This window comes from Muntiacus reevesi, chromosome 15 (genome assembly GCF_963930625.1).
Source record: "Muntiacus reevesi chromosome 15, mMunRee1.1, whole genome shotgun sequence".
Lineage (NCBI taxonomy): Eukaryota > Metazoa > Chordata > Mammalia > Artiodactyla > Cervidae > Muntiacus > Muntiacus reevesi.
In genome coordinates this window covers 46,263,221-46,277,151 of record NC_089263.1, presented here as the reverse complement: position 1 = coordinate 46,277,151, position 13,931 = coordinate 46,263,221, and the positions used below count along the sequence as shown (strand labels likewise).

The following is a 13,931-nucleotide window of genomic DNA, read 5'->3' as shown; positions in this document are numbered from 1 at the left end:
TCCTCTTTTAATTTTTTATTAACATTTTTTTAATCCCCCATTTATTGTAAACAGAAATTTTACATGCCTTCCCCTACTTTGCATTTGTTCCTACTTTGCATTTTTTACCCACATCCTGGAAATAGATTTATACAGTTGACTCTTGAACCATTTGAGGATTAGGGGAACTGACCGTTTGCATAGTGGAAAGTCTGAATATGATTTTTAGCTAGCCCTCCATATCTGTGGTTCTTCCATATTTGCAGTTCTACATTCTCAGATTCAACCATCAGTGAATAGTATGGTTCTGTGTATTTACTACTGAAAAAAAAAAAACCACACGTGTAAGTGAACCCATGCAGTTCAAAACCTTGTGTTGTTCAAGGATCAATTGTATATTACTCCACAGTGTGGATATAGCATATTTTATTCAGCTAGTTTAACAGATGATCATCTGGATTATTTCCAATCTTTTATTATTGTAAAAAGTACTTAAGTGAATAGACTTGTGTCTATATTTTGCTTTTTGTTTTTGTTTGCCCAGTGATCTTTGGGATGGATTCCTAACAGTGTGTTTGCTGGATTAAAGAGAAAATACATATTTAATTTTGTTATATATTGTCACATTCCCTTGCGTTGGGGTTGCACCATTTTCCATTCCCATCAGCAATTATGAAAGTGCCTACTTTTGCCACAGTCTCCTCAACAGAATACATTGTCAGACTGCTTTGCTGATTTATTAGGGTGGAAATGGCATCTCAGATAGTTTCCGTTTGACAATTAATGTTTTTTTAAAACTTAAATTTACAGAAGTACGTGGTTATGGAAAAAAAAATTAACAGTATTTAAGTGCATAAAGTGAAAATGCTCCTGAAGTATCCCTGTATTCTCATTCACGGGGTTAAGTTTGATGTGACACACAGAGACAAATGCATATACACATACACATGTAGATATTTGTTTTTAAAAATGAGAATGCATGCCATTAGCTCAGCTGTCTTCACTAGCAGGGAGAACTGGGTAACTGGGGTAGGAGAGACACATATGTTCAGTTCAGTTCAGTTGCTCAGTTGTGTCTGACTCTTTGTGACCCCATGAACTGCAGCACGCCCGGCTTCCCTATCCATCACCAGCTCCCGGAGTCTACCCAAACTCATGTCCATCGAGTCGGTGATGCCATCCAACCATCTCATCCTCTGTCATCCCCTTCTCCTCCTGCCCTCAATCTTTCCCAGCATCAGGGTCTTTTCAAATGAGTCAGCTCTTCACATCAGGTGGCCAAAGTATTGGGAGTTTCAGCTTCAACATCAGTCCTTCCAGTGAACACCCAGGACTGATCTCCTTTAGGATGGACTGGTTGGTCTTCTTGCAGTCCAAGGGACTCTCGAGTCTTCTCCAACACCACAGTTCAAAAGCATCAATTCTTTGGCGCTCAGCTTTCTTTATAGTCCACCTCTCACATCCAACACATGGTACTGTGTACCCATTTGTGCTTTCTGAATTTTGTAATGTATGATGTATAACCTATTTAAAAAAGATTTTTTAAAAAAATTACTGAGGACAAATATGAGTGTTAGGGGCACTCAGGTACCCTCAGAATTGAGATTATTTGTGGGGAGGAATATTTTCATATAATTGAGTTTTTAAAATTGTTAATGAACACATTTTAGGAAGTATCTTTAAAATGTTGTTAGTAGTGTTGAGAAATAATCTGCTTTTCTGGTTTTACCACATAGACCCAGGTACTCGCATCACATTGTTTCTTGTTCTTTTCATGCAGAGGATACATGGTAATGGGCGACTCTTTCAACACTTCTTTATTCAAGCAGACCTTTCAAAGAGTTTTTACCAAAGATATGCATGGGCAGTTTAAAATGGGCTTTGGTGGTACATTAGAAATAAAGGTAAGAGCTAAAACTTGACACGTGTGGTATGTTACTAAGAGAGAAATTTGTATGCTTGATCATAATTTTAAAATACCATCAGTCAAATTCAATATATACTTTAAAAATAGTGGTTATTTTACATTGAAACCTGGAGTTAGAGATTTTATTCACCATAATACTGTTCATTATTAAACATATAATGAAATTTTACTTGAGCATCCATAGATAATTGTTAAAACAAAAAATCATGTAAGTAAAATTTCCTTTGACTCCATTTTTTGTTTATATAGGGTTTAACTTTTTAAGACTAGGTATATCTTGTATTGGGGACTTCCCTGGTGGCTCAGAGATTAAAGCCTCTGCCTGCAATGCGGGAGATCTGGGTTCAATCCTTGGGTCGGGAAGATCCCCTGGAGAAGGAAATGGCCACCCACTCTAGTACTCTTGCGTGGAGAATCCCATGGACGCAGGAGCCTGGTGGGCTACATTAGTCCATGGGGTCGCAGAGAGTCGGACACGACTGAGCGACTTCACTTTACACTATATCTTGTATTATTGTGCTTTGTAGGTACTGTTTTTTACAAGTTGAGGATTTGTGGCAACCCTGTGTGGAGCAAGTCTGTTAGCACCATTTTTCCACCAGCACTTGCTTATTTTATGTCTCTGTCACATTTTGGTAATTCTCACAATATTTGAAACTTTTTCATTATTATTGCATTTGTCATCCATGATTTTTGATGTTACCATTAATACCATAATTGTTTTGGGGCACCATGAACCATGCCTATTTAAGACAGTGAACTTAATCAGGAAATGTATATGTTCTGATCACTCCATCTGTCTCTCTTCCTCTTCTCAGGCCTTCTTATTCCCTGAGACACAATAATATTTTAAATTAGGTCAATTAATAACCATGCAATGGCCTCTAAAGCATTCAAGTGAAAGAGAGAGTCCCACATCTCTCACTTTAAATCAAAAGCTTACTGAGAAGAAAAAAAAAAACAACTTACTGAGGAAGCCATGTCAAAAGCAAAGACAGGCCAAAAGCTAGGCTTCTTGGCACCAAACATTTAGCCAAGTTGTGAACGCAAAGGAAAAGTTCTTGAAGGAAATTAAGAGTACATGAATGATAGCAAAAAGAAGGTGAAATAGCCTGATTGCAGATAATTTTAGTGGCCTGGATAGAGGATAAAACCTGCTATAACATTCCCTTAGGCCAAATCCTAATCTCGAGCAGGCCCTAACTCTCTTCAGTTCTTGGAAGACTGAGAGAGGTGAGGAAGCTGCAGAGGAAAAATCTGAAGCTAGCACAGAGTTCGTTCATAAGGTTTAAGGAAAGTATGAAAGTGCAAGGGAAGCAGCAAGTGGTGATGTAGAAGTTGCAGGAAAGTTATCCAGAAGATCTAGCTAAGATAATTAGTGAAGGTAGCTAATTAAAACAAGTTTTCAGTGTAGGTGAAATCGTCTTCTACTGGAAGAAAATGCCACTGAGAACTTTCATAGCTAGAGAGAAGTCAGTGTCTGGCTTCAAAGGACAGTCTTGACTCTCTTGTTAGGGGCTAATGCAGTTGGTGACTTTAAGTTGAGTTTAGACTCATTTACCATTTTTGAAAATCCCTGGACCCTTAAGAATCTTCTCTCCATGCTCTTTAAGTGGAACAACATAGCCTGGATGACAGCATATCTGTTTACCTCATGTTTACTGAATATTTTGAACCCACTGTTGAGACCTACTGCTCAGAAAAAAAAGGTTCTTTTTAAAATACTACTGCTCACTGAAAATGCACCTGGTACTCCAAGAGCTCTGATATAGATGGACAATGAGTTTCGTGTTGTTTTCATGCCTGCTAACCCAATATCCGTTATGCAGCCCATGGATCAAGGAGTAATTTCAACTTTCAAGTCATATTTTTTAAGAAATATATTTCATAAGTTCATGGCTGCCATAGACTGTGATTCATTTGATGAAACTTGGCAGAGAATTCACCATTCTAGATGCCATTAAGAACATATTTGATTTGTGGAAAGAGGTAAAAAATATCAGCCTTAACAGGCATTTGAAAGATGTTTCAAGCCTCATAGGTCTCTGAGGGGTTCAAGACTTCAGTGGAGGAAGTAATTATAGTGGAAACAACTAGGGAACTAGAATTAGAAGTGGGGAATTAGAGCTAATTAGAATTAGAGCTTGGGGACTTCTCTGGTGGTCCAGTGGCTGAGACTGTGCTCCCAATGAGGGGGCCTAGGTTCCATCCCTGGTCAGAGAACTAGGTCCCACATGCGGCAAATAAGAGTTCATATGTTGCAACTGAAAGAAGTCACGTGACACAACTAAAAGATCCTGCATGCTGCAGTAAAGATCAAAGATCCTGTGTGCTGCAGCTAGGATCTGGCACAGTGAAATAGATAAATATTTAAAAGAAAATGAAGCCTGAAGATGTGCCTGAATTGCTACAATCTCATGATGAAACTTGAATGGAGAGGAGTTTCTTCTTAAGAATGAGCAAAGAAAGTGGGGTTTCTTGAAATAGAATCTGCTGCTGAAAATGCTGTATAGATTGTTGAAAGGACCACAAAGGATTTAAAGTATTATATAAACTTAATTGATGAAGTAGTGACAGAGTTTGAGAGGACTCACTCCAATTTTGAAAGAAGTTCAATTAATGGGTAAAATGCTGTCCAACAGTGCTGCATTCTACAGAGAAATTGCTTGTGAAAAGAAGAGTAATTTGATGCAGCAAACTTCACTGTTGTCTTATTTTAAGAAATTGCCACATATATCCAGAAAGCTCTCATTCAAAACGATGCTGATGTGGAGCCCACCAATATGGAGGGCTGACTGTATATTCTTGTTTTGCAGACCTCAAGGGAAATAAAGATTTCAGGAGCTATTGGACCCTGTGTGTCTCTCAATTCTAAAGGACCCTGTGTGTCTGAAAATGTAAGTCATGACCTTTTTTTCTAAAATTCATTAATTCTCAGGGCAGATCCAGTAGAGACCTAGGGTGGCAGTATGTAGCATTCCTTTCAAAATTACTGTGTGGGCTGCTTTTCAGTAGAACGTGGTTCAGCTTCCACTGGTATACCTCTGTTTGTGGTGGTTCTTTCCACATACTACTTTTCCCATCTGTCCCTAAATTAAAGCTGTTGCACTGTCACCAGCCTTCTATTTTTATGCCTGAGTTATTCCTTGCCCCATTGTACCTGGGGGAAAGAAAACAGCTATTACGATTTGGAAAGTTGGAGATTTCTGAAAGTCAAAATTAATCCCCCCATTTTTTTCATTAATAGAGGTTCCATTGGAGTAATTAAATTAGATTTAAGATTGTGAAAGTGAAAGTGAAAGTCACTCAGTCGTGTCTGACTCTTTGCAACCCCATGGACTATACAGTCCATGGAATTCTCCTGGCCAGAATACTGGAGTGGGTAGCCTTTCCCTTCTCCAGGGGATCTTCCCAACCCAGAGTTATAACTCAGGTCTCCCACGTTGCAGGCTGATTTTTTACCAGCTAAGCCACAAGCTGAATTAATTCCTTTCTTTACTATTATTCCATCTAGGAGATGTATAAGACGCTTTGAAATGGTAGAATCATGTAGCTGTGAAGAAAATGATGGAATAAAATATAAAGTGTGCAATCATCTTTGAAATGACACTTTAAAAATTAATTTTAAGCAGTTTGCATGGTAAAAATTTATATCTAAGATGTTTTGTTGGGAATTAGGCTGCTTAAATTACACAGTTCTGATCCAAAGAACCTGTATTCATATATGTATGTGTGTTAGTCACTCAGTCTTGTCCGACTCTTTATGACCCCATGGACTCTAGCCCGCCAGGCTCCTCTGTCCATGGAATTCTCCACGCAAGAATACTGGAGTGGGTTGCCGTTTTCTTCTCCGGGGGACCTTTCCTACCAGGGACCTTCCTGACCAGGGATTGAACCCAGGTCTTCTGCATTGCAGGCAGATGCTTTACTATCTGAGCTACTAGGGAAGCCCTGTATTCATATATGCGTATGTTAAATCACATGGGAAGGAAATGGCAACCCACTCCAGTACTCTTGCCTGGAAAATCCCATGGACTGAGAAGCCTGGTAGACTGCAGTCCATGGGATCACAGAGTCAGACACGACTGAGTGACTTCACTTTCTTTGGGCTTCCCTGGTGGCTTAGATGGTAAAGCATCTGCCCGCAATGCGGGAGACCCGGGTTCGATCCCTGGGTCGGGAAGATCCCCTGGAGAAGGAAATGGCAACCCACTCCAGTACTCTTGCCTGGAAAATCCTGTGGACGAAGGAGCCTGGTAGGCTACAGTCCATGGGGTCGCAAAGAGTCGGACACAACTGAGGGACTTCACTAAATCACTATCTCTTTAAGTGGGTTAAATCATTGGATAGAAAGATAATGTTAGTTGTAATTACTTCATTAAATTGAGTATACTTTTAATGTCTACAATATGAGGAACTTATGCTAATACTTTTATAATTTACTTAGCAAGAATTTGAATTACTTTTATTTGTGTGAAAACTGCTTAATTTTATTTCATGGCATATTTATATGATAAAAAAATCTTAGACATTTGACATTTATTGAATTAGTTAGAAACCTGAAGTAAATTTTTTCTCACTGGTATTTTTTTCTAGTTTTCCACCTTTATATATATGCATGTGTGTGTGTGTGTGTGTGTGTGTGTGTGTGTGGTGGTGGTAAATTCCCACTCCAGTACTCTTGCCTGGAGAATCCCATGGACAGAGGAGTCTGGCAGGCTACAGTCCATGGGGTCGTAAGAGTCGGACACGACTTAGTGACAAAACCACCACCACCACCACCAGAGATAAATTATATTCTCTAGCTTTCAAATATGCTATGTTTTATTTTTACAGGAGATAGGAACAGGTGGCACTTGTCAGTGGAAGATATGTGGACTCAGTCCCACTACAACCTTAGCCATATATTTTGAAGTGGTCAATCAGGTATGACTTTTATATTTGAATATTGAAATGTATATTTGAAAACATAATTTAGGCCATGAGTATTTCCAGAGCTATGACCAAAAGCTTATTCTGTTTTGAAATTTTTCTTTGTCATTTTCTATTTCTCAAGGCTATACTCCTTGGTGAGAGGACATACTATATAATAGAGATGTCATGGAGAGCTGCAAATACCCAACCTTGGGCAACCCAGCTTTTAGTCTTTTGTTTTAAAACTGTAGCATAAATAAAATCTTAAATTCTGTTCTAGTTATGCATTTTTGTAGGTAGGTATCTAGTTTCTTCTAGGTGTCACAAGGTATATACTGATATATGAGTCCTTTTGAAAGAAAGTTTAAGATATCAATATTTATAGAAGAAGATTGGAAGGTAAAGATGCCAGTATTTGGAAAGATACTTTGTTCTGCTACAGGAGAACATTATCATATTAAAGAATGATATAACATATAAATATTGATATACCAGTAGTTATTGGCATAAAATGAACTGTGAAGTATTAGTAGTGAGCCTTCCTAAAATAGATGCAGTAATTTTTCTTTAACTATTAGAATTTGTGAAAAAGATAGTGGCTTTTATTGACAGACAGTAACAACAACAGCAAAGCAAGAATGTCTGTTGTCAAAGGGCATGAAGAAAGTTTCCCTTTTGACCATCTTGTTTCTGAGGATTATTATCATATATTACTGTTAGTCTCTTCTCGTTAATGGTTTTCTGTTGGTCATGTGTTCATCATGTGGTTATCTTCCTAAAGTCTCTGTTTTCATCTTGTGTACCTAGGGGAGGAGACGTTAGCTCAAGTTCTTTTTCTTTTTTGAATTGTACTCAATTAAAAATGTTGTATTAGCTTCAGGTGTACAGCCAAGTTATACATATATTTTTCTATTCTTTTTCAGATTCTTTTCCCTTATAGGTTATTACAAAATATTGAGTATAGTTCCCTGTGCTATACAGTAGGTCCTTGTTGGTTGTCTATTTTACATATAGTAGTGTGTATATGTTAATCCCCAAATCCTAATCCCCCACCCCAACCTTCCCCTTTGGTAACCATAAATTTGTTTTCTATGTCTGTGAATTTGTTTATGTTTTGTAAATAAGTTCATTTGTATCTTTTTTTTAAGATTCTACATATAAATGATATCATATGATATACATGTTTCTCTGTCTCTCTTACTTAGTATGATTATATCTCAGTCCATCCATATTGCTGTAAAAGGCATTATTTCATTCTTTTTTATGTTAGTTCCATTTCTTTTTATCCAGTTACTGTTAGGCAGAATTGCCTCACATATGCTTTTTTTAATCTTTTAATTTCTTTATATTTCTCCCTTCATTCTGCTTTTTCATGTTTCTCTGAATTATATATTACTTGAAATTGGTTTACTAGCGTGACTCAATCCCCTTTTATCCTTCATAATTTTGCTCCTCTCCCCAATCCATTTCTCTTTCATGTGGCAAATCACCATTGTTCTGTGTGCCCTTGAAATAAGCATCCTTCTGATAGATTTTAGAATGAATTGTTAGTGCTAGGGTATGCAATCCATGAGTGCATGACAACATTGTGATAGACTTTGCTTAGATTCTACTCTTTTATTTTTATGCAGCATAATGCTCCAATTCCTCAAGGAGGGCGTGGTGCAATCCAGTTTGTGACTCAGTATCAACATTCAAGTGGGCAGAGACGTATACGAGTGACCACCATTGCTAGGAAGTAAGTTGTGTTTGTTAGAGATTTAATTTATGTGTCATGCTCCCAAAACTGGCTTCCTATTTTGAATGACATTTTGGAATGAAGTTAGTCTGGAAAGGATTCTTAGATGAGGTGAGTCTAGATGTGAATAGGCTTTTGGTCTACTTTTGTCTGTCTTGGACTTGATTGTCTGGGTAGGAAGTGTTGGTCAGTATAAACTTAACCTGGTCTAGGTATGGTCTAGAAAATGCACACTGAAGGAAGGCATCATAGCTCTTCTTTTATTGAAACGTATTTAAATTCCAGCTTCATTTTTGAAAACCATGAGACTGTTTTGGTGAGTGATGGACACGGCCTAATGTTTCAACAGAGTGTTGTGTTGGATGGCCTGTTAAATAGTAGAGGGCAGTATGTAGAGAGATTAGATTTATTGTCCTGATATAACTTTGCTCTGACTTAAAATCCTTGAATGAATGTTAAGGGAATATATTATTCTTTTGAACAAAAAATGCCAATTGAGCTTTCCTTTATATTTGTTCAGATTTCATGCTACAAACTTTGAAGTATTGATTCTTGGCAAATAGGTCAATTTATTTATGCCCCCTCAACATATACACATCCCACCCCCACATGCATGTATAGCTTAATTTGGAATTCAAAGTATTTGCTTAAGGAAACAACTGAGCATGTCAAATTGAGGGATAGTTTACAAAGCCACTGACTCAGACTCAACAAAAATGTCTTAGAAGGTAAAGAAACTGTTAGTAACTTGTCCAAATTAAAGGAGACTAAAGAGACATTACAACTAAAGCCAGTATGTGATCCTGGATAAAATCCTGTCCGGAAAATTTTTGCTATAGGGACATTGTTGAGACAATTGGGGAAATTTGAATTTGGTCTACATATAGGATAATAATATTTTATCAGGTTTTTTTTTTTCCTTAATCACGGACTTTATTGTTTGAATATTTGCAACTATTATTCTATACACAAATTTTAATTTCATAGAAAAGTCTAAATTCCATATTGCTAGGTCACTTCACTTTCCATTTTATGCCAAATTTCCATCAAGAACTATTTCCCCAAATCCCAACCTCCAGATTGTGTGGCGGTGGTGTTGTTCAATTGCTAACTTGTGTTCAACTCTTTGCGAAGCCGTGGACTATAGCCTGCCCGGTTCCTCTGTCCATGAGATTTTCCAGACAAGAATACTGGAGTTATATCAGTGTTTAACTTCATTAATTTTGTAACTGGAGGTGTATAAGGGAGCTTTTTTGTTCTTAGGAGATACACACTGAAGTATTTAAGGAGAAGGTGATATATCTATCTTTAATTTACTCTCACAAAGTTTGGCAAAAGAAAAAGTATGTGTGTATGAAGGAAGAGAGAATGGCAAAGCAGAATGTTACAGCGCTGACATTTGTTTAATCTAGGTGATGCATATAAAGATTATTCTACTCATTGCTTTTATGTTTGAAATATTCTTAAAATGAAAAGTTTTAAAAAGAGGTTAATCTTTCAAGAGAAAGGGAACTTTTGTTGTGAGAAATTTTTCATGGATTTATAGATCCTCAATTTTTTTTTGCACCGAATTTTTGAGGCTATTTGTAGAGGGATACCATGTGTGTTTTGGTGCCATTTATATCATTGTATCTCACCAAAACACCCACTCCTTCAAATTAACTTATCCTGGCCATTTTCAATAATCAAGTCTTATTTTTTTCCCTTTATTTATTAGAAATACGACTTTAGGGGCTGAGGCAAGTACATTTGTTAAGTGAATAAGCCATATGAAAGTAAAGGACTTAAGTTCCTGAGATACAGTCAAGTTATCCTGTGTTGTAAAGAGAAAATAGCTTTGATCTTAAAAGTTTGGTTTGAAACTCATGGTAAGAATCATAGTGAAGGAGTATTGAAAATACAGAAGACAGATTTTGCAATGTGAACAAACCCTTTAAACTTTAAGAATAAAATTTTAAATTTATGGTTTAAATAACTTTAAATTTATGGTAGTAAATTTGTATGTCTTTGCTTACTAATGTATTTTTCACTGTTGAACCATTATGTTTTCAGGAGAAAAATGTTTCAGCAAGTGAATATCATGGTCGTACAAGTTGGGGAAATTCCCATTTAAAACAATTTTGCTTTTGAGAATTCCATGGTGGTCTAGTGGTCCTAACCATTGGTACTTCAACTGCTGTGGGCCCTGGTTCACTCCCTGGTTGGGGAACTGAGATTCTGCAAGCCCTGCTGCATGGCCAAACAAACAAGCAACAGCTTTGGTTTTAGTTCTCTGTTATTTTTTTAGTTAAAAAGTAATTAAATTAAACTATTAGTATGATCACTAAGTGTTTAAATTGCACTAAAAATAACCTTTAAATCACCAATTCTTATTCTTTATTCATTCTCATTGTTTTCTGCTTCTTGGTATTTCATTAGACTGAGATAATCTATGGCTATAAGTCACCTGGAAAATATTAAACAATTATTTGTCTACTTGAAAAAAAATTAAAAGCAGAGGAAGAAAGAAGAATTTGAATGTTGCTGCCTGAGTTTTCTTGAGATCCCTTCTTAGAGCTCTGAGTCATATAAAAGTGGTTCAGCTTTTCACAAAGCTATAAGTATTGCCAGAATTGCTTAAAGTGAGGTACTTTAGGAACAGGATCAGCTGAAGTATTAAAAAACTCTGCCTGTGAAATGTTAGACAAACAAACAAAAGCTATTGAATGGTCTCCCCTTTATCAGCTTGACTGGATTAGATTTATAGTGCAGGTGAGTTTAATAATTTGTGCTATTTTATATATAATATCAAATGAATCACTTAGACTAAAATTTTACTTATTATTTTTGATTGGTTTTATTGTGTCAATATGGAGAGAAAAGAATACATAATAATTTTAATTAGATAATTTTTATTACTAATAATTGAATTAAAGACCAATGAGATAAAATTCTGATTTTTTATTCATTTTCCAGTTTAGGAAATGGTAATTATTTAGTCTGGGAGAAAACTTTTTTTTTTGCGTTTCCATTTTTCTGTTTTTATAAGATTGAAGAAATGAATTTTTAAAATCTGATATACCAACCCATGTCAGTTCAGTTCAGTTCAGTCGCTCAGTCATGTCCGACTCTTTGTGACTCCATGGACTGCAGCATTGCCAGGCCTCTCTGTCTATCACCAAGTCCTGGAGTTTACTCAAATTCATGTCCATTTAGTCAGTGATACCATCTAACCATGACATCCTCCATCGTTCCCTTTTCCTCCTGCCTTTAATCTTTCCCAGCATCAGTCTTTTCAAATGAATCACTTCTTCACATCATATGGTCAAAGTATTGGAGTTTCAGTTTCAGCATCAGTCCTTTCAATAATATTCAGGACTGATTTCCTTTAGGATGGACTGGTTGGATCTCCTTGCAGTCCAAGGGACTCTCAAGAGTCTTCTTCAACACGACAGTTCAAAAGCATCAATTCATTGGTGCTCAGCTTTCTTTATAGTCCAACTCTCACATCCATACATGACTACTGGAAAAACCATGGCTTTGACTAGATGGACCTTTGTTGGCAAAGTAATGTCTCTGCTTTTTGATATGCTGTCTAGGTTGGTCATAACTTTTCTTTCAAGGAGCAAGTGCCTTTTAATTTTACTTCTGTAGTCACCAACTGCAGTGATTTTGAAGCCCGCAAAAATCAAGTCTGTCACTGTTTCCACTGTTTCTTCTTCTATTTGCCATGAAGTGATGGGACTGAATGCCATGATCTTAGTTTTCTGAATATTGAATTTTAAGCCAACTTTTTCACTCTCCTCTGTCAGTTTTATCAAGAGGCTCTTTAGTTCTTCACTTTCTGCCATAAAGGTGGTGTCATCTGTGAATCTGAGGTTATTGATATTTCTCCCAGCAATCTTGATTCCAGCTTGTGCTTCATCCAGCATTTCTTATGATGTACTCTGCATATAAGTTAAATAAACATGGTGCCAATATATAGCCTTGATGTACTCCTTTCCCGATCTGGAACCATTCTGTTGTTCCATGTCCAGTTCTAACTGTTGAATTTTCCAGTTTGTTGTGATACCAACCCATGTATCTGTGTGCATACACACACAGATAGTTATGCTGTTATTTTTATGTGTAAAGATCTTAATGTTTTAAGGAATGTGTTTGGAAATCTGCTGCTTCTGTGGTGGCACTAGTGGTCAAGAGCTTGCCTGCCAGTACAGGAGAAAGAGACATGAATTTCATCAGTGGATCAGGAACATCCCCTGGAGGAGGGCGTTGCAACTCATTCCAGTATTCTTTCCTGGAGAATCCCATGGACAGAGAAGCATGGCGGGCTGTGGTCCATGGTGTCGCAAAGAGTTGGACAGGACTGAAGCGCCTAGGCACATGAAGTTATTTTAGAGGATTTTATTAGGTTTGCATGTATTTTTCTGAAAAACAGTGAGTACTATACTGAAACTACTATTAGTGATTTTTTTTAACCTGATTTTTCTAGGTAATACTGGAATTTTGAAATATTGAAGTAATTTTCTGTATCTTTTAAATTTAAATCTGTGTAATAGCCAACTAAGGTATCATGAACATAATAATTTAGCAGAAATTCTGTGTTTTCTTCTTGTTTTTAGCTGGGCAGATGCTCAAACTCAGATCCAAAACATTGCTGCATCTTTTGACCAGGAGGCAGCTGCCATTCTTATGGCTCGGCTGGCGATTTATAGAGCCGAAACTGAAGAAGGTCCAGATGTGCTTAGATGGCTAGACAGACAGCTCATCAGACTGGTAAGAAATAAACATACTGTTCTAAATCGGTATGCATTTATTTATGGTCAATATTTTCTGATAATTTCTTTCAAAGGTATTTGACAGTGTAACTGAAGGACTGTGTGAGGGACTACTGATCAAGTTGCTGAGAAAGGCATAGTAATGAATAGTAGAGTTCATTGATCTCTTCCAGTAAATGAAAATGCCTTTTTTCCTTAACACGAAGGAGTGACAGTTATATAACCTATTATTATTTTGGGGGACTGATATCAAATTAATTCCCAATTTAATTGCTGTATTTGTTTTTACTGTATTTTTGCATATTTTCCTCCACTGCTATGGTTTTAATTTTCTATTTTTATTTTAGTGGAAGTTTGAAGAGAAATTAATTAGGATATAAAAATTATACACATTAACATATAAAACTTAGACAAGTCTTTATTATCTGTATCTAGGCTACCAAAGTATATGTTAGTAAAGTTATTAAGAATGATAATTATACTTGGGCTTTAACGTATCAGGAACCCATTACTTTCCTTATGACCTAGAATGCCTAGTTAAGTCCTGTTCTTAATGCTTCGTATTTACTCAGCAAATTCTGGCCTATAATTCCCTTGAAAGTACTTCTTCAATTCT

General features: G+C 36.6%; 1 protein-coding gene across 3 annotated transcripts in view; it reads left to right on the top strand.

Moving 5' to 3' along the window:
• The window catches only part of SEC23A (SEC23 homolog A, COPII coat complex component), a 58,045-nt gene that overhangs the window by 20,609 nt on the left and 23,505 nt on the right, over nucleotides 1-13,931 (top strand). For all 3 annotated transcript variants that reach the window (XM_065905990.1, XM_065905991.1, XM_065905992.1), the window contains 5 exons: nucleotides 1,760-1,883; nucleotides 4,723-4,803; nucleotides 6,743-6,832; nucleotides 8,452-8,558; nucleotides 13,160-13,313. In XM_065905990.1, the coding sequence (XP_065762062.1) occupies nucleotides 1,760-1,883; nucleotides 4,723-4,803; nucleotides 6,743-6,832; nucleotides 8,452-8,558; nucleotides 13,160-13,313 (556 nt within the window). The remainder of the gene's footprint in view (nucleotides 1-1,759; nucleotides 1,884-4,722; nucleotides 4,804-6,742; nucleotides 6,833-8,451; nucleotides 8,559-13,159; nucleotides 13,314-13,931) is intronic.